Below are 21,045 nucleotides of genomic sequence, written 5' to 3' on the forward strand. Positions count from 1 at the left end.
TGAGCTGAGATCGTGCCACTGCACTCCAGCCTGGGCAACAGAGTGAGACTCCATCTCCAAAAAAAAAAAGAAAGAAAAGAATATATATATAAAGTATATATAAATTGAGCCAGGTACAGTGGCTCATGCCTGTAATTCCAGCACTTTGGGAGGCTGAAGTGGGAGGATCATTTGAGGCCAGGGGTTTAAGACCAGCCTGGGCAACATAGCAGGACCCCATCTCTACAAAAATTAGCTGGGTCTGGTGGCAGGCACCTTTAGTCTTAGCTACTCAGGAGGCCGAGGTGGGAGGATCTCCTGAGCCCAGGAGTTCAAGGTTGCAGTGAACTATGATTGCACTCCAGCCTGGGCAACAGAGTGAGACCCTGTCTCAAAAAATAATAATAAAATAAAATAAAATATAAATTGGATGACACTCTCCTGCTATAATACTTCAGTGGCTTTCCATTACTTTTAGATACAATCTAATTTCTATACCTTGGCCTGTAAAATCTGTCTTTGGACTGCTTATTTCTCCAGCTTTATCTGTACCACTCTCTTCCTATCTTTCAGTGCCTATAGAAGAACCCATTTCTGCCTTGGGACTTTGCATTTTCCCCTTTCCCCAGTGAAATTAACTCCCTCTCCTTCCTTAATCAAACATCATCTCAGAGAGGTCTTCCCTGAGCCCCCAATATAATCTAAGTTTCCCTGCTTTTCTATCTTATACGATTTTGTACTTTTTCTTCATAGTGTGTGTGTTTTGGTTTGGTTTTTGAGATCACGCTCTGTCACCCAGGGTGAAGTGCAGTGGCGCGATCTCCGCTCACTGCAACCTCTGCCCCCCTCAGGGTCACATAATTCCCCCACCTTAGCCTCCAGGGTAGCTGGGACTACAGGAGCATGCCACGACACCTGGCTAATTTTTGTATTTTTTGTAGAGACGGGGTTGCACCATGTCGCCCAGGCTGGTCTCAAACTCCTGGACTCAAGCAATTCACCCGCCTCCACCTCCCAAAGTGCTATAATTACAGCTGTGAGCCACTGTGCCCAGCCTTCTTCACAATTTCACCACAATCTGTAGATATATATTTATTTATGTGATTGTTTGTTCACTGTCTGTTTTCTAAGTTGTAAACTCCAGGAGGGCAGAGCCAAGGTCAATCTTGATATTTGCCCTCCCTCACTCCCTCCCACCCACTGAGAACACTGTTGGGTAATCAGCAGGTACTCAATAAATGCCAGATGAAATGAATGAGCTAATGCATTTAGTAATGGAAGCTACCCTGTTTATTGGGAGTAGCTTTGAATCACTACTGAAAATCTGGATAAGTGCTGTTAAATTAGGACCTCAGGTAGGTGCCTCAGGTATCTCAGCCCATAGGTCCTTTTCTTCAAGCCTCACCTGCCACTCTCCACCTGTAACGTGTAGTTTTCATCCAAATAACCTGTGCTCCTGGCAATATCCCTAACAATCCCAAACTAAATAAAGAGGATTGTGACATGGACCCTAAATGTGGCCACGTTTGCGTCTCCATCCCGGAATATGACGCTGGTAGCTCATTAGCTCTACAAATTGCATCACCCTCCTCCTCTGCCCAGACTTGGGGGCTCCAACACCTTTCGCTAGGTCTGGCTCTGGCCTCTGAGCGAACCTTCCGTACAGTATGGCGGCTCCCGAAGCCCCGCCCCTGGACAGAGTTTTCCGTACAACATGGCTGTCTACAGAGTGCGATTCCCTCCCACTTCCGCCTAGCTACCGGAAGTTTCTATTTGAAACCCAGGCGGCCGACTTAGCCGGTGGCACGACAGTTGCTGCAGGGCATCTTTTAAACGAGAGCGACAAGGACTGCGGGCAGGACCGGCGGGCTCCTGGGTTCGGCTCTCCCGGGGCGAGGGACTGGGCTGGATGGGAGGAAGGACGGAATGAGCTGGGAAAGGAGGATTTTCTCTTTTCCAACCCCGAGCCGGGGCCTGTCGGGTCGCGCTATCCCCGGGCCCTCCACTCTCTCGGGCCCAGTGGCCCAGCGCTGGGTAACATTCATCCTGTACCTTCCAGGGTTCAGCCGTGCCGCCTCGTTACGATGACCAGTGTGGTTAAGACAGTGTATAGCCTGCAGCCCCCCTCTGCGCTGAGCGGCGGCCAGCCGGCAGGTGAGGGTCCAAGCCACGCCCGGGGCACTGCGGCCTGGCCGGGGATGGTCTCGGGAGTGTGGAGATCGAATGGGTGGCGCGGGCACGGGGAAGGGCGTCCCGTCGGCCCTGAAAACCTGCGAGCCCCCTATAACCAGGCTATGTAGGTTTATGATGGGAGTTAAGGGAAGGGCCATGTGGTAGGATTTTAGACGTGCTCTGCACTTTTCTGCCCGCATGTGTACTGTATTCATCAGTTAGTTTCAAGTTGTTGGTTATTGTACAATGTTATTCCCATTAAGCTAGGAATCCCCTTCTAATCGGTTATCGTCTTATTTCCAGACTTGGGCTATCTTGAGGGACTGGGTTTGTTTTCAGGGAGGAAAGAGGAGAGTCATTTGAGAAGTGGGATACTTAGGGTTCTTTGTTCACCTTTATATCTGCACCGTGTTTCTCATTACCACATTCTCAATACACGTTTGTTGAGTGAAGTGGGAGAGAGGGGTTAGACCTAGGCACAGTATTTGAGAAACTTGGGCGAAGAGAGAGACATGATTAAAAATAGTTTTTAATTGCTTTGCCATCTGCTTTGTGTTGCTTTGCTTGTGGTTGAAAGTCATCTCATGGGGTCTGCAGTCGGGGAACTGCCTCATCTAGAGATTATAGTACAGAGTAAGCTTCAGACATCAGAAAACTGTTGTGGGAGATTATGGAGTAGCTATTTATGATCCCTTCCCAGATGATTCCACTCAGCTGGTACATAAACCTTGGCAAGATGGAGCTCTGAAGTGGCCAGGCACGGTGGCTCACGCCTGTAATCCCAGCACTTTGGGAGGGCGAGGTGGGCAGATCACGAGGTCAGGAGATGGAGACCATCCTGGCTAACACGGTGAAGCACCGTCTCTACTAAAAAATACAAAAAATTAGCCGGGCATGGTGGCGGGCGCCTGTAGTCCCAGCTACTTGGGAAGCTGAGGCAGGAGAATGGCGTGAACCCGGGAGGCGGAGCTTGCAGTGAGCCGATATTGCGCCACTGCACTCCAGCCTGGGCGACAGAGCGAGACTACGTCTCAAAAAAAAAAGATTGAGCTCTGAAGTAAATAGGCTTTTCTCCAAAGGCTTAATGGGTTGTTTGTTGTCTTGTGTTGCCGCAGAACACCTGAATGGTAATCCTGGCACCAGCAGGGACTAGGAGTTGCTGGAAGAACTGGAGCCAGGTCTCTCAGCTGCTGTGTCTTTCCCTTAGATGCGGTGCCCCTCAGTCAGTGGGCAGTGACTAGCTCTCTCAGCCAAGTTGGAAGTGTTCATCTCTTTGATTTCTATCTCTGTCCCAGCTTTATGATCATATGTAACTGGAACAGTTTCAAATTTTTAGGCTGCCTCCCAGGATTTTTGTTTTGATTTTGAGCATGGGCTGGATAAGTGATATATGCACATGTGAAAAAAAAAAAAGGTGGAAAACCATATACAATGATAAACAAGTTTCCTTCCCTTCCTTGACACCAGCCATCCAGTTCCTCTCCCAGTGTCTCCCATTTTTAAGAGACAGCTTTGTTAAATCCTACTGAATTTTTCCTACAGTGCAATCCTAGATTTTAGCAAATACGAATTATTGGAACCAATTCTAGTCAATGAAGAGTGTTAATTTTGATCAATTGACTGTTAACTCCATTTTACATGGAGTAGATTTGTTATTGTTTAAAACTTACTAATACTTGAGAGAGGAGAAGATGATATTCCTCCAAGATTACCTTTTTCTTCAGACAGACACCTCAGAAAGAACCCTTTTAATACTTCATTTGTACTGCATTTCTTCAATTTGATTTGATTGTAATGGCTCTTAAGTTAGGTCAAACTTAAAGGGGCCATTTTACAGTGAACAAAGTGAGAGTAAGTCCAGAAAAGCCTGCATGTGAGGGTGGGGGTGCTTAACTCCAGATGAGTTACTTGAATTTGCTGTAGAACACAAATGATAGATTGTGTGGTTGCGGGGCTGGCACAAGGATAGAGGAAAATGCTCTCCTTTGGGGAAGAAGAGTGTTATGGCAGGGCCATTTCTCTGGTTATCTGGCAAGAAGATCAGATTAGAATGCCTAATAGGGAAACTCTAAACTTAACAAAGGGTAAACAAAAGGGCTAGTGGTAGAGGCAGGCAGCACGGAAGAGGAAGGGACCAGACAGGTGGTTTAGAGATGGTCTGTGAAACAACCCATGGAACTGTGAAGTGTTTCATTTATTCAACAAGCAGTTATTGAACCCCTGTTCATATGCCAGATACTTTCCTAGGTGACGGGGACACAAAGATGCCTTAGAATGGTTAGGAAGACATTCTAGTAAAAACAACGAAGTAACAGTTTAAAAAAACTCAGAGCAGCTCAGTCATGCCTTAGGAGAGTGTGCAGAGTGCTTGGAGGAGCTTAATGAGATGGTACAAGGATTCAGCCATGTTTTACCTGCTAACTTCCACCCTGCTCTCTGCTGATGTCCATCTCCATGTTCACTTTTACAGCCTACACCTTTCAGTTCAATGAAACTTTTGGCTACCCTCAAACATGCTGTACTGTCACATTTAAATAATTTTGGTTTTTATTGCCAATTAGCCTGGAAGTTTTATTCTTTTGAATTAATCTTCACATGTTGAAATTTGCCAGAATGAAAATAAAGATTTGGCCAGGCATCGTGGCTCACGCCAGAGTGGCCAAGGCAGGAGGATTGCTTGAGCCCAGGAGTTCGAGACCAGGCTGGGCAACATAGTGAGACCCTGTCTCTATTTTTTAAATTTTAAAACATATTTTAGGTGCCTATAGTCCAGCTACTCGGGAGGCTGAGGCAGGAGAATCGTTTGAACCCAAGAGGTGGAGGTTGCAGTGAGCCAAGATCACACCACTGTACTCCAGCCTGGGCCACAGAGCAAGACTCTGTCTCAAAAAATAAATAATACTTTTTAAAATAAAGTAAAATAAAGATTTATGACAACTTCGAATGGGGCTCTGTTTGTTACAGGGTTGCAACTGTCAGGTCATGATGCCAGAAGTTTTACCTCTCATTTTCCTTTGCAGACACACAAACTCGGGCCACTTCTAAGAGTCTCTTACCTGTTAGGTCCAAAGAAGTCGATGTTTCCAAACAGCTTCATTCAGGAGGTCCAGAGAATGATGTTACAAAAATCACCAAACTGAGACGAGAGAATGGGTGAGAACGGATCATTAGTATCCAGTTAGAACATCTTCCTAGAAATTGCTCAATACAAAGAATTAGAAAACAGAGTTTTGGACAACACAAGTCTCCTGAACAACTGGCCTTCAATCAGTGGCCCAGAGCAGTGCAGCATTGCTGAGCTCTGTGCCAGAACCCTCTGTGTTGATCTTTCTGAAGAGACACAGCCAGAGTTATAAGAGGTGTTCTTTCCTCTTTCATCGCTTGCTCTGAGCATACAAGTGGCAGCACTGTAGTCATACAGCAACCCTGAGGGGTAGTCATGCAGGGTGGGGACTAGTTGTTATCCTAGGTTGCTGCTCTGACCACACAGTCCAGCCCTAGTGTGTGTGTGTGTCCCCCCAGCCAGCATTCAGTTCCAGGTGAGTGAGGTTGACATGAGATAGCCACGCCATCTTGAGAGGAGCAGCTCTGTCAGGTTGTTAGGGTGGTCGGAGGCATGCCCCTTTGCTACTAAAAAGCCTTTTCAATAATCTGTGCCGAAGCAGTAATGCATAGTCTCTCAGAGCTCTTAAGCTTGTGCCATTTGCCTTTTATGTCTGGTTCTTTCCTCAGAAACTCAAGCTCTTTGTTCTGCCTGTTCACAGCACACTTAACAGTACTGTGAGTCTCTGATTCATTTCTTTGTTTCTGCCCTCCTAGGCAAATGAAAGCTACTGACACTGCCACCAGAAGGAATGTCAGAAAAGGGTGAGCATCAGGGTAAATCAACTTGGCCACTATTCTAGGGTAGTGGATCTCAATCCTTGGTTCTGCATCAGAATCATTCGTGGGACTTGTTTACTGTGTTAGGGTCTGGGTTCCACCTCAGGAACCTGAGTGGAATTTTCAGGGGTGAGGCACAGCTAGGTGTAAGAACCATTGTCAGTGCAAGAATCACTGGCACTACTATCTTGTGTCTCAAGCAAGAGCTTTTTGGACTCCACGCCAGGACCACTGCTGATTGGAAATCACACTTAGCTATGGCCCATCAACAGGAGGGTAAAGCCTTCAGGAGAGGAAGGGCTGGGTGTATGTAGTTAGTGATCTCGAGATGAGGATTCTGGTGGTGGTGGTGGTGAAAACCTGGAGAAGGATTCATGTCTCATCTTTGAGGCTAGTTTGGAAGTTTTGCACTATCAGAAATAGAAATAATAAGCTGAAAAGTCTGTACAAATAGGTTTTAGTTCCAGATCTATTATTTGGGCATATCTTAAAAGTTTTGAAGACAGCAGGGCACACCAGCTCACACCTGTAATCGCAACACTTTGGGAGGCCAAGGTGGGTGGATCACCTGAGGTCAGGAGTTCGAGTCTAGCCTGGGAAACATGATGGGACCCCATCTCTACTAAAAATACAAAAATTAGCCAGGCATGGTGGCGCATGTCTGTAATCCCAGCTACTCAGGAGGCTGAGGCAGGAGGATCACTTCATCCCGGGAGGCAGAGATTGCAGTGAGCCAAGATCACGTCATTGCATTCCAGCCTGGGTGACAGAGCAAGACTCTGACTTACAAAAATAAAAAAGTTTTGAAGACAAAATACTAGCAAAAAAGACTGAGAACTTTAAGAAAAAACTCTAATATTGGTTGCCGAGACCAGCTTGGTCGGGGGAGACCCTAACCCAGCGGCGCTAGAGGAATTAAAGACACACACACAGAAATATAGAGGTGTGAAGTGGGAAATCAGGGGTCTCACAGCCTTCAGAGCTGAGAGCCCTGAACAGAGATTTGCCCACGTATTTATTAACAGCAAACCAGTCATTAGCATTGTTTCTATAGATAGTAAACTAACTAAAAGTATCCCTTATGGGAAATGGATGGGCTGAATTAAAGGAATAGGTTGGGCTAGTTAACTGCAGCAGGAACACGCCCTTAAGACACAGATTGCTCATGCTATTGTTTGTGGTTTAAGAATGCCTTTAAGGGCCGGGCGCGGTGGCTCACACCTGTAATCCCAGCATTTTGGGAGGCCGAGGCGGGCGGATCACAAGGTCAGGAGACCATCCTGGTTAACTACGGTGTTTCACCATCTCTACTAAAAATACAAAAAATTAGCCAGGCGTGGTGGCGGGCGCCTGTAGTCCCAGCTACTCGGGAGGCTGGGGCAGGAGAATGGTGTGAACCCAGGAGGTGGAGCTTGCAGTGAGCCGAGATCACGCCACTGCACTCCAGCCTGGGCGACGGAGCGAGACTCCGTCTCAAAAAAAAAAAAAAATGCCTTTAAGTGGTTTTCCGCCCTTGGCAGGCCAGGTGTTCCTAGCCCTCATTCCCGTAAACCCACAACCTTCCAGCATGGGCGTTAGGGCCTTTATGAACATGTTACAGTGCTGCAGAGATTTTGTTTATGGCCAGTTTTGGGGCCAGTTTATGGCCAGATTTGGGGGGCCTGCTCCCAACAATTGGTGATATTAGAGTTTATTAGATGATAAACTAACATTAGGTTATTCTATTAGATAATAGCCCAGCTACTGGGCTAAGAAATGCACACGTGTTTTCTCTCTTATTACTCATAATAATAATACTATGAGATGTGGGTATTGTCCTGATTTCAAAAATGAGGAAACAAGGCCTCAGGGAGGTTATGCAACTCACTGAAGGTCATATACCACTATGTAATAGCCAGGATAAAATGGGACGTGTTTGTGTAACTCTGTAGGCCATATTTTTCTTTCTTTTTTTTTTAGACGGAGTTTTGCTCTTGTTGCCACCCAGGCTGGAGTGCAATGGCGCAATCTCAGCTCACCACAACCTCCGCCTCCTGGGTTCAAGCGATTATCCTGCCTCAGCCTCCCAAATACCTGGGATTACAGGCATGCGCCACCACGCCTGACTAATCTTTTGTATTTTTAGTAGAGACAGGGTTTCTCTATCTTGGTCAGGCTGGTCTTGATTTCCCGACCTCAGGTGATCTGCCTGCCTCAGCCTCCCAAAGTGCTGGGATTACAGGCATGAGCTACCGCGCCTGGTGTGGGCCATACTGTTAACCCTTTTATCTTTTCATGTAAGTACAACTATTATTACAGCTACAAACCACTGAGTAAGCAAAAATCAGAGGAAGAGCTCAAGGACAAGAACCAGCTGTTAGAAGCCGTCAACAAGCAGTTGCACCAGAAGTTGACTGAAACTCAGGTAAGAGACCCACAAGAGCTCTGTTACCAGCTGCCACTGGGCGATCCACATGGAATCCTGATGGGTGGCCCCTTGGATGAGCAAGCTTGTTAATGCACAGATGCCCAAGGGCAGAAAAAAAAAGCCAGGCTTTTGCTATGGCTGTCCAAGAGCAAGGGCAAGAAAGGGCAACCACCCCTAGGGAGTTGGACAATTCCTGATCTGTCTGTGCTGTGCTCCAATAGGGAGAGCTGAAGGACCTGACCCAGAAGGTAGAGCTGCTAGAGAAGTTTCGGGACAACTGTTTGGCAATTTTGGAGAGCAAGGGCCTCGATCCAGGTAAGAGACAGCACACAGCTAGCCTCCTTTGAAGGAATTGGTGCATGTGCCCCTTCCGGGGTTGATCTTGGCAGCATGGCATCAGCTGGCCCAGTATGTGCAGGGGTTACTTTCATAAAGCCCTAAAGATTTTGGAAAGCTTCTGTTTGTTTTCATGTGATGTTGATTTTTGCCTGGCCAACAGGATTTCAGATGATTATAGAGAGAGGGTTATCTCTTTCTTACCTGAACACTTTATGCCATTCATTTAGTGCCAACAGGTATGACCTTGCAAATAGATGAGAAACACTTTGTTCCTTTCAAGGGAGAACATTTTCTGTCTCTTCCTATTTGGGAAAGTTACTAGTGTGCTTGAAAGGAACATTTTGTTTGAACATGCTCTTCCTTTCAAGCATACTAGTAATCCCAAACGGGAAGAGAAAGAAAATACTATTTCAAGCATTCTTAAACCTGGTTAATCATCAGAATTACAGTGACTAAAATATGACTACTATTCTGACCCTGTCCCCCAGAAAGCAGTATCTGTAGCAAAGAGAGGAGAAGAAGGAATTGCCCAAAGACTGTAAGAGGGCCTCAGACTGAGTCAAAGAGCCAGAGAATGCCCAGGAAAGGGGCCCAGGCCTTTTTGTATTAAGGAATACTGACTTTGAATGTTACTGGTTAATCTTTAGGTTACAGTTGAGGATATTCTTTTTTTTTTTTTTTGAGATGAAGTCTCATTCCATTGCCCAGGCTGAAGTGCAGAGGTGTGATTTCGGCTCACTGAAACCTCCTCCTCCTGGGTTCAAGTGATTCTCCTGCCTCAGCCTCCTGAGTAGCTGGGATTACAGGCGTGTACCACCACACCCAGCTAATTTTTGTATTTTTAGTAGAGACGGGGTTTTGCCATGTTGGCCAGGCTGGTCTCAAACTCCTGACCTCAAGTGATGTGCCTGTCTCGGCCTCCCAGAGTGCTGGGATTACAGACATGAGTTACCATGCCCGGCCTAGGATATTCTTTATAGTCACCATAAATATATATGTTTTTAAATTTAAAATTGTTTATTTTTTTGAGATGGGATCTCGCTATGTTGCCCAGGCTGGCCTCCAACTCCTGGGCTCAAGCAATCCTCCCAAATAGCTGGGACTACAGGTGTGCACCACCACATCCGACACCATAAATATTTTGTATGATTTTAATTTATTACATGCATGTGATATTACCGAAAGTAATAATTTTTTAAGGCCTGAAAGGCTCTTAAAAATAGCTTTGTGAATTGTGAACAAAACCAAAAAAAATCCAACCTATACATTTCCTTTGGACAAATTGTCCACTGACCTAAGGAGAAAGTATACCGAATTTTTGGCCATATCAAAACCTAGATTGAAAGGAGATGAAATACAGTTTTGCAGGGCAGATATGGGTGACCCTGCCAAGGTGAAAACTTAGGAGAAAATCCAGGATGAGACACTTAAGAGAAATTCCCCTCATGAATATTTCTGTACTTGTCCACGGAGGGTTTTTATTTTCTTTTGTTTAGGGTGTGTAGTTCCCTAAGTGAGATTGACTTTGTTGTATCCATCAGCTTTAGGCAGTGAGACCCTGGCATCACAACAAGAATCCACTACTGATCACATGGACTCTATGGTGAGGGCATGGGTGTGAAAGGGCACAAGGGCTGAGTGACTGTGGGGCTCTGTAAATCTAAGAAGGTCTCTGCTATATATTCCATAAACTCCAAGAAACAGCCTTTGATTATCTGTGATGGTAGAAAAGAGAAATGGGACGTGTACTCAAAATAGCATATTTTACTTGAAAGGCAGCTTTGTGCTTACAAATATAAGTGAGTCTGAATTGAAAATTTAAAACACATAATAGGTAAACCTGTAGAGAGAGCTTTCTCGTTCTTCTGTTCTATACTTTATCAAATTTCTCTCCTGACTCCTTTGTTGAGAACTGTGTGGAAAGGATGTTAGCCATCATCTAATGCAAGTCTGGTTTTATATGAAGATTTGTTTACTACATTGTGCTTTCCTCTTAGTTGCTGTTAGAAACTTTGCAAGGGGAGCTGAAGCTTTTTAACGAAACAGCCAAAAAGCAGATGGAGGAGTTACAGGTGAGAGGCAGACATCACCCTGACCATTTCCTACCATGATAGGTAGATTTATAGTGGGGTCTTTCCTGTTTTTCTATTTATTTTTAATAAACTTTCTAAATAATTTTAGATTTATAGGAAAGTTACAAAGATAATACAGAAAATTTACCCTGATAGTAACGTGTTTTTTTTTTTTCCAACTTTTAAGTTCAGGGGTACATGTACAGGGTGTGTAGGCTTGTTACACAGGTAAACATGTGCCATGGTGGTTTGCTGCACAGATCATCCCATCACCTAGGTATTGAGCCCAGCATCCATTAGCTATTCTTCTTGATGCACTTCCTCCTCCACCCCCAATAGTAACATCTTACATTATCCTGGTACATTTGTCAAAACTAAGAAATCAGCCAGGCATGGTGGCTCACGCCTATAATCCCAGCACTTTGGGAGGCTGAGGTGGAAGGATTACTTGAAGCCAGGAGTTTGAGACCAGCCTGGGAAACATAACAAGACCCCATCTCTACAAAATAAAATTTAGAAAATAGCCAGGTGTGGTGGTACATACCTGTAGTCCCAGCTGCTCAGGAGGCTGAGGCAAGAAGACCACTTGGGCCCAGGAGGGCAAGGAGATAAAGTCTCACTGTTGTCCCCCAGGCTGGAGTGCAATGGCGTGATCTCGGCTCACTGCAACCTCCGCCTCCCGGGTTCAAGCGATTTTCTTGCCTCAGTCTCCCAAGTAGCTGGGATTACAGGCGTTCGCGACCATGACCGGCTAATTTTTATATTTTTAGTAGAGACAGGGTTTCACTGTGTTGGCCAGGCTGGTTTCGAACTCCTGACCTCAGGTGATCTGCCCGCCTCGGCTTCCCAAAGTGCTGAGATTGCAGGTGTGAGCCACTGCACCCGGCAGGAAAAAAATTTTTTAAAAAAGAGACCAACATCAGTACATTACTATTAACTATATTCCAAGTCTTCATTTGGATTTTAGCAGTTTTTTCCACTAATTTTTTTTTTTTTTTCTGTTACTGAGGCTTCTTGCAAATGTTCACATCGCCAAGGCATGAGGCAATGTGTAACACAGTAGGTTGCTCAGAGTTGGGAATTGAGAACTATATGTAATCCATTCTATGGAAACTTGATAACTCAAGGAGAAGACCTGTAGTAAGCACAGATTCTTTGGTCTGGACTGTTTCAGATTGCTTGGATGAATCATGGGATATTGCACCAAACGTAGAGGATTTCATTGTTCCAGTTTAGATACAGGAGTCTAGTCCCTCTCTACTACTAGAGGGACAATTCCTAAAACCAGCGCATAGAAATAAAATCTAAAATAGAAGATACAGTCTGTTGATACTCCAGTGGTCTTCCTTAGTGGAATAGGAGCATAATGTTCTGATGTGGGAATTGTGTATCCTGTTAGTGAAGAGTTTTGTGTATGTGTTGTTTTCTTTTGGATTGTCTTTCCATGCAGGCCTTAAAGGTAAAGCTGGAGATGAAAGAGGAAAGAGTCCGATTCCTAGAACAGCAAACCTTATGTAACAATCAAGTAAATGATTTAACAACAGCCCTTAAGGAAATGGAGCAGCTATTAGAAATGTAAGAAGAAGCAAGTGGCCAGATGGCTCCCTCTTGGGCATAAAATCTCAGAGGAAGCTACTTAGGACATCATCTTGGCCATGATCTTCTGGGACTCACCATCACCAGAATGAAAACAATTTCTACAGTAGACTTAAGGACAGTTTATGCTGAAATGGCAATTCCTCATTTAAGCAAGTTTTCCCAACCTTCAGGTTGGTCAGCCCTCCTGAGCCTCACAGGTGGATAATTGAGGCCTACAAGAGAGGGGAGCCTAGGAGCTTGGATTGACCTTCTAGTCAACCACCTGACTCCAGCACACCATTACAATCAGGAGACTAAACCAACAACCAGAGGATCTAAAATGTCACATTCAGATTTTCAGGAAGAAAATCTTCATTACAGTGGAGCACAAGTGTTCCATACAAGACATCATTGAGGAGCCACGCTGTCCCCTTCTAACCTGAAACACATTCTGTCCCATCCTGGTTGGGCTTCTGTACCTCCTTATTAATTTATGAACCTGAAGTTGCTTGAAGTGTTTTGGGCTTAATAAATGGGGTGAAAGTATAGGTAGCAGTAACACCTACATGAAACAATACACCTTGGATCTTTTAATCTAAATTACTTTTCTTTTTTAAGTCTACTTTTAAAATAAATACTGTAAATATTCTGACTGTAACATTGAGGAATGAAAATAGCCTTTTAACCTAGATATGTCAGTTGATCATTATTGAACTAATTTAGTTAACAAGTCCAAGATATTCTGACTTAATCTAGAATATTTTTCTGCTACTCTTTAAGAGTCCTGTGGCTAGTCCCTCTGTCTCCCAAGAGCATTGGCTAGTCTCCTGAGGGTGTTGCCCATTTGTAGCAGTGGTTTCACCAGGTCTGTGGCCACTTGTTGCCCGTGTTTTCCCTGCACTCTTTTTTTTTTTTTTTTTTTTTCTGAGACACAGTCTCACTCTGTTGCCTAGGCTGGAGTGCAGTGGCGTGATCTCGGCTCACTGCAACCTCCGCCTCCCAGGTTTAAGCAGTTCTCCTGCCTCAGCCTCCCAAGTAGCTGGGACTACAGGGGCGTGTCACCACGCCTTGCTAATTTTTAGTATTTTTAGTAGAGACAGGGTTTCACCATGTTAGCCAGGATGATCTCGATCTACTGACCTCATGATCTGCCCGCCTCTACCTCCCAAAGTGCTGGGGTTACAGGTGTGAGCCACTGCACCCGGCCTTTTTTTTTTTTTTTTTTTTTTTTGAGACAGAGTCTTGCTTACTCTATCGCCCAGCACAGTGGTGCGATCTCTGCTCACCACAACCTCCACTGCCTGGGTTCAAGCAATTCTCCTGAGTAGCTGGGATTACAGGCACCCCACCCCTCGCCACCACACCCAGCTAATTTTTGTATTTTTAGTAGAGGCGTGGTTTCACCATGTTGGCCAACTCCTGACCTTAAGTGATCCGCCCGCCTCGGCCTCCCAAAGTGCTGAGGCCAGGCATGAGCCACCACACCCTGCAATTTTTGTATTTTTAGTAGAGTCGGGTGGGGTTTTGCCCAGTTGGCCAGGCTGGTCTCTAACCCCTGACCTCAAGTAAGCCACCCGCCTCAGCCTCCCAAAATGCTGGGATTACAGGCATGAGCCACCACGCCCAGCCCTCCCTGCACTCTTAAGCATGATTATCTGCCTGCTGTTTGCTTTGCACAGCCCATCCTAGGCCTGGTCCGATAGATCCTTTAGTACATGGCCTGAAGTCCATGACGGGCCTTCCCCTGGTTTACCAAAGGCATGGCCAAATTTTTTTCTTAACCAAACTAGGCTGACTTTGGCCATCTCCTGTTCTTTCTGCACCTCCTAATTTCTTCACCAAACCCTCCCACCCCCACCCTTCAGCATCTTTAAGGCTGCCCAGAGACACTCAGTGAAGCCAGTAACACTCCAACCTGAGCTTAAAGGGCCAAAATTGTTTGCCTTCTCATACAGACATTCACAAAGTTGGTTATGTTTCAAATATTTTGAGCCTATCCACTAAAAACTGGTCTTTGGCAAATTCTCTCAAACTAAGTTCATACCAGTAAAACTGGTATGAACAGGCTGGGTGCAGTGGCTCATGCCTGTAATCCTGACACTTCGGGAGGCTGAAGTGGGTGGATCACGATGTCAGGAGTTAGAGATCAGCCTGACCATCATGGTGAAACCCTGTCTCTACTAAAAATACAAAAATTAGCTGGGTGTGGTGGCATGCACTTGTAGTCCCAGCTACTCAGGAGGCTGAGGCAGGAGAATCTCTTGAACCCAGAAGGCGGAGGTTGCGGTGAGCCGAGATGGCACCATTGCACTCCAGCCTGGGTGACAGAACAAGACTCTGTCTCAAAAAAGAAAAAAGTATGAATAAGTTCATACCAATAATACCTGTCTTGCTGGGTGGTTATAAAAGAGAATTATGTCCAGTACCTAACCCAGTGCCTGGCAAAGGTACTCAAATCCTGGTGGTGATATTATTAAAGTTTAAAACTTATCCTGGCAAAAGATTCCCTTCATAAATTCACCCCAAACTTCTATTCCAGTGCCCCCTTCTCCCCACCCCAAAACACAGTCGCTGATCTTACCATGCCTTTGCAGGCCTCAGTTATTCAACTTCCTTCTGACCTGGGAACTCTCAACTTTGACTCTTAAGTTCAAATTACAACCATCTTAAAACATAAAGCCAAAACCCCACCCTTATCCCCTCCAGCTACCACATACACTATATTCACAGCCAAATATCTCAAGAAGCTATTTCCTTACCATTTTTCTTTCTCTGCCAATCTGGCTTCAAAGTACACAGAAACACTAATGTGATGTAGCTACAGTAGGCAAATCCATCCAAAGTAGAATATAGATTACCACGGACTGAGCAGGAGGGGAGGGGAGTTTCTCTTTGGGATGATAACATTCTGGAAATGGAAAGTGGTGGTGGTTGCATAACATTGTGCATATACCTAATGCCACTGAATTGTACATTTTAAAATGGTTGAGGCCGGGTGCGGTGGCTCACACCTGTAATCCCAGCACTTTGGGAGGCCAAGGTGGGTGGATCACCTGAGGTCAGGAGTTTCAGCGGCCTGGCCAACATGGTGAAACCCTGTCTCTACTAAAAATACAAAAATTAGCCGGTCGTGGTGGCATGTGCCTATAGTTGCAGCTACTTGGGTGGCTGAGGCAGGAGAATTGCTTGAACCCGGGAGGCGGAGGTTGCAGTGAGCCAAGATCGTGCCACTGCACTCCAGCCTGGGCGACAAGAGCAAGACTCCATCTCTAAATAAATAAATAAATAAATAAAATAGTTGAAATGGCAAACTTTAACCAGTTTTTTTTTTTTTTTTAATTTGAGGCTTAAAGTGCACTAACCTTAAGTGTACAGGTTCATAAGTTACTGTTGCTGCTGTGGAAGTGAGCACTACTCTACAAAATCACATCCGTTAGTATTGTCCTTTCAAGAATTTCATATAAATGGACTCATAGTATATACTTTTTTTGAGAGAGAGGGTTTCTGTCATCCAGGCTGGAGTGCAGTGGTGCCATCTTGGCTCACTGCAGCCTGGACCTCCTGGGCTCAAGTGATCCTCCTGCCTCAGCCCCCCAAGTAACTGGGACTGCAGGTGCACACAACCACACCCAGCTAATTTTTGTATTTTTTGTAGAGATGAGGTCTTGCCATGTTGCCCAGGCTGTTCTCCAACACCTCAGTTCATACGATCCGCCTGCCTCGGCCTCCCAAGGTGCTGGGATTACAGGCTTGAGCCACCAAGCCCAGCTCCCCTTTTTTTTTTTTTTAAGAGATGGACCAAGGCCAGAGTATAGCTTTAGGCCAGAAGTTCTTGACCAGCCTGGGCAACATGGTGATACTCCTGACTCAAAAAAAAAAAAAAAAGAAAAAAAGACAGCATCTTGCTCTGTTGCCCAGGCCGGAGTTCAGAGGCACAATAATAGCTCACTGTAACCTCGAATTTCTGGGCTCAGCCAACTGAATAGCTAGTACTACAGATGAATGCTACCACACCTCGCTAATTTTTAAATTTTTGGTAGAGCTGGGGGCTCTCACTATGTTGCCCAGGCTGATCTTGAACTCCTGGCCTCCTAGAGTGCCGGGATTACAGGTTTGAGCCACCGCACCCAGCCGAGTATGTACTCTTGTGTTTGGTTTCTTTAGCTCAACATGTCTCTATAATTTGTATCGTTGAATGTATCAGTATTCTCTGGCTAGTGGACATTTGTTTCTATGTTTAGGCTATTAATAAAATTGCACTGGTTTCTCTTGGATAGATACCCAAGAATAGAACTGCTGAGTCGGAGGGTAGGCAACTCAGTTTTCCAAAATAAATGTACCTGTTTATACCACCACAACAATGTATGAGAGCTGGAGGTTTAGTCAGTCTTTTTTGAAATATATATTTTGGCCAGACACAGTGGCTCATGCCTGTAATCCCAGCACTTTGGAAGACTGGGGCGGGAGGAGTACTTGAGTTCAGGAGTTCAAGACCGGCCTGGGCAACATAGCAAGACCTCTTCTCTACCAAAAATTTTTTTGAATAGCCAGACGCGATGGTGCACACCTGTAGTCCCAGCTACTCTGGAGGCTTAGGTGAGGGGATTGCTTGAACCAGGGAGAACGAGGCTGCAGTGAGCTGTGAAAGCTCCACTGTGTTGTTGGTGGGCCGGTTCAGGTTCTTGACTTTGGTGCGCAAAAGAATTTGAGAGCAAATCCAAAGTAAAAGTAGGCAAAGTAGTTTATTGCAAAGTGAAAGTACACTCTTGATAGCTGGGCCAGAGAGGGCTACTTGATAATGAGACAGCCCCATCCTACACTGGGGAAATTACCTTTATGAGAAACTTATATAATTATTCATTAAAGGGTGGGAATGAGTGTTGCTGTTAAGCATGTTGTGGAAGGTCTTCTGGATGAGCACACACTATTGCTATACATGCCAGTATATACATTGCATGTCTCATTACCATTGTAATTCTCCATCCCGGGGTGTGTTTTTACTGTTAAATGAGTATAGGTCAACCTAAAGACACTGACCAAGGGTTTCTGTCCCTGTGCAAGCTCGAGGTTTTTTCCCCTTTTACTCTTTTTCCTCCTTGCAACAGGATGTTCTGACCACGAGTTCCTGATGCGGGTTGTGCAGCGTTGAGCTGTTCTCTCCATCTGTCTGTTTGGCAAGTATCTTCTTCCCCTTTAAGTGAGGCTGTGACCATCCTACCTGATCTATCTCAACTGCACTCCAGCCTAGGCTACAGAGTGACACCCTGTCTCAAAAGATAGTAATAATTTATATATTTGGGGATAATTTTAGATTTATGGAAAAGTTGCAAAGATAGTCCAGAGAATTCCCATATACCCCTTCCCCAGCTTCCCCTAATGTTAACATCTCACAATACCATGGCACATTTGTCAAAACTAAGAAACCAGCATCAGTAGATCATTATTAACTAAACCCTGGGCTTTATTTGGATTTCATTGGTCTGTCTACTAATGTAGTTTTTCTGTTTTAGGATCTTGTCCAGGATGCCATATTGTATTTTGTCATTAGTTATTATATCTCCTTAGTCTCCCCTGGTCAATTACAGTTTCTCAATCTGTTTCTGTTTTTCATGACCTTGACAGTTTCAAGGAGTAGCGGTCAGATATTTTGTAGAATATCCCTCAATTTGGATTTGTCTGATTTTTCTTTCTTTTTTTTTTTTTGATGATTAGACTGTGGTTATGTGTTTTAGGGAAGAATACCACATATGTAAAGTGTACTCAACGCATCATATTGAGAGGTGAAGCCAGCTGGACTTCTGGGTCGGATGGGGACTTGGAGAACTTTTCTGTCTTACAAGAGGATTTTAAAACGCACCAATCAGTGCTCTGTAGCTAGCTAGAGGTTTGTAAAATGCGCCAATCAGCACCTTGTAAAATGGGCCAATCAGCACACTGTAAAATGGACCAATCAGTGCTCTGTAAAATGGACCAATCAGCAGGATCTGGGCGGGGACAAATAAGGGAATAAAAGCTGCCCCCCAACCCCGCCACCACCCCCCAACCCCAGCCAGCGGTGTCTAGCAGCTCGGCTCCCCATCCAGGTTGTGGAAGCTGTTCCTTTGCTCTTCAGAATAAATCTTGCTGCTGCTCACTCTTTGGTTCCATGCCACCTTTAAGAGCTGTAATACCACAAAGGTCCACAGCTTCATTTTTAAAGTCAGCGACACCAAGAACCCACCAGAAGGAACCAACTCTGCACACAATATTACAGGTATATAATATCAACTTGACTTGTTGCTAGTGATATTAACTTTGATCACTTGGTTAAGGCAGTGTTAGCCAGGTTTCTCCACTGTAAAGTTACTATTATACTCCTTCCATACTCTCTTTAGAAGTCATCACTAATTCCAGCCCACTCTCAAGGGGAGTAAGAACTATCTACCTGTCTATATTGTTTGGAATTCTTCTGTAAGGAGGATTTCTGCCTTCTCCCTCCCATTTATTTATAACAATATAAACATGTTTGTTTTTTTCTGTTCTTTTTTTTTTTTTTTTTTTTTCAAAGACAGTCTTGCTCTGTGGCCCAGGCTGGAGTACAGTGTTGCGATCTTGGTTCACTGCCACTTCGCCTCCCAGTTTCAAACGATTCTCCTGCCTCAGTCTCCTGAGTAGCTGGGACTACAGGTGCACACTACCTTGCCTGGCTAATTTTTGCATGTTTGCAAAAATGAGGTCTCATCAAGTTGACCAGGCTGGTCTCAAACTCCTGACCTTAGGTGATCTGCCCACCTTGGCCTTCCAAAGTGCTGGAATTATGGATGTAATTATATACCACACCTGGCCTGTATGAACATGTTTTTACTTGGTTTGTTCAACTTTTATGTTCAGGGGTACATGTGCAGGTTCGTTACATAGGTAAACTGCCTGTCACCCAGGTGACGAGCATGGAACCCGATAGGTAGTTTTCTGATCCTCACCCTCCACCCACCCTCCACCCTCAAGTAGGCCCCAGTGTCTGTTGTTGCCTTCTTTGTGTCTGTGTGTACTCAATGTACTCAACTCCCACTTATAGGAGAGAACATGCAGTATTTTATGTTTTTACTTTATACTTTGATTTGTTCGATTTTTACCTTACTTTGTTGCTCAAAGCTTTATTGTTCACCTTTCATATTAAGGTTTATTATCTACCTCTAATCTTTTGTATCATATGAAATCGGAGTCTTGCTCTGTCGCCCAGGCTGGAGTGCAATGGTGCAATCTCGGCTCACTGCAAGCTCCGCCTCCCGGGTTCACGCCATTCTCCTGCCTCAGCTTCCCAAGTAGCTGGGACTACAGGTGCCTGCCACCACGCCCAACTAATTTTTTGTATTTTTAGTAGAGACGGGGTTTCATCGTGTTAGCCAGGATGGTCTCGATCTCCTGACCTCATGATCCGCCCAGCTTGGCCTCCCAAAGGGCTGGGATTACAGGCATGAGCCACCGTGCCCGGCCTTCTTTTGTAATGTTTCTTGTAAGATTTTTGGTATCAGGATTATATTGGCCTCATAAAATGAGTTGAAATAATAAGTTTGGTATTATTTCTTTTTTTTTTTTTTTTTTTCCGAGACGGAGTCTCGCTCTGTCGCCCAGGCTGGAGTGCAGTGGCGCAATCTCGGCTCACTGCAAGCTCCGCCTCCCGGGTTCACGGCATTCTCCCGCCTCAGCCTCCCAGTAGCTGGGACCACAGGCGCCGGCCACCACGCCCGGCTACTTTTTTTTTTTTTTTTTTTTTTTTTGTATTTTTAGTAGAGACGGGGTTTCACCATTCACAGGATGGTTTTGATCTCCTGACCTTGTGATCCGCCCGCCTCGACCTCCCAAAGTGATGGGATTACAGGCTGAGCCACTGGGTATTATTTCTTATTTATTCTCTCTTAGGTTTACACCCATATTTTTTTTCTTTTTCTTTTTTTTTTTTTTTTTTTTTTTGGTTTGAGACGGAGTCTTGCTCTGTCGCCCAGGCTGGAGTGATGTGACGTGATCTCCACTCACTGCAACCTCTGCCTCCCCGGTTCAAGCGATTCTACTGCCTCAGCCTCCCGTGTAGCTGGGATTATAGTCTCCCGCCACCATGCCCGGCTAATTTTTTGTATTTTTAGTAGAGATGGGGTTTCACTGTGTTGGCCAGGCTGGTCTTGAACTCCTGACTTCGTAATCCACCCGCCTCGGCCTCCCAAAGTGCTGGGATTACAGGCGTGAGCCACCACGCCTGGCCTATACCCATATTTCTTACTTAAGTATTTGGAAGAACTCATTAGTGAAGTCATTTACGCTTGGAGTTTTCTTCATGGAAAGTTTTTCATTGTGGATTTCAATTTATTTAGTAGATATAGGACTATTCAGATTTTCTGTTATGTCAGTTTGTGTCAGTTTGTCTATTTCATCTACATTATCAAATGTATTAGCATAAATTGCTCAAAATATCCTTAACTTTTTCATATCTGTAGGATTTGAGAGCTGTCCCCTTTTTAATTCTTGATATCAGACATTTGCAATTTCTCTTTTTTTCTTGATAAGTCTTGCTAGCGGTTTATCAATTTTTAAAATCTTCTTTTTATTTTAGGAGATAGGGTCTTGCTATGTTGCCCAGACTAG

General features: G+C 44.9%; 1 protein-coding gene across 3 annotated transcripts; it reads left to right on the forward strand.

Annotated features, from left to right (window-relative positions):
- The first annotated feature begins 1,527 nt into the window (after positions 1-1,527).
- KNSTRN (kinetochore localized astrin (SPAG5) binding protein) lies at positions 1,528-13,120 on the forward strand. Of its 3 annotated transcripts, XM_055098632.2 has the most exons (10): positions 1,580-1,855; positions 2,039-2,133; positions 5,172-5,304; positions 5,971-6,018; positions 7,993-8,118; positions 8,332-8,437; positions 8,662-8,755; positions 10,321-10,382; positions 10,777-10,851; positions 12,302-13,120. In XM_055098632.2, exons 1-10 carry the CDS (start codon positions 1,647-1,649, stop codon positions 12,428-12,430), a joined length of 1,077 nt encoding a protein of 358 aa, XP_054954607.2. In that variant the 5' UTR covers positions 1,580-1,646; the 3' UTR covers positions 12,431-13,120. The 3 variants fall into 3 exon arrangements, with proteins under 3 accessions (XP_003826620.3, XP_054954607.2, XP_003826622.3); XM_003826572.5 differs by lacking the exon at positions 7,993-8,118 and having other exon boundaries at positions 1,528-1,855; XM_003826574.5 differs by lacking the exons at positions 7,993-8,118; positions 10,321-10,382 and having other exon boundaries at positions 1,647-1,855; positions 12,302-12,375.
- The last annotated feature ends 7,925 nt before the right edge of the window (positions 13,121-21,045 follow it).

Source organism: Pan paniscus, chromosome 16 (assembly GCF_029289425.2).
Source record: "Pan paniscus chromosome 16, NHGRI_mPanPan1-v2.0_pri, whole genome shotgun sequence".
Classification (NCBI taxonomy): Eukaryota; Metazoa; Chordata; class Mammalia; order Primates; family Hominidae; genus Pan; species Pan paniscus.

Excerpts from the sequence above, each read along its gene's own strand:
- KNSTRN (XM_055098632.2), top strand. The coding sequence starts at position 1,647 with ATGGCGGCTCCCGAAGCCCCGCCCCTGGACAGAGTTTTCCGTACAACA. Across the intron at positions 8,438-8,661 it reads AGAAGTTGACTGAAACTCAG|GGAGAGCTGAAGGACCTGAC; the intron begins GTAAGAGACCCA and ends GTGCTCCAATAG. Across the intron at positions 10,852-12,301 it reads AGCAGATGGAGGAGTTACAG|GCCTTAAAGGTAAAGCTGGA; the intron begins GTGAGAGGCAGA and ends CTTTCCATGCAG.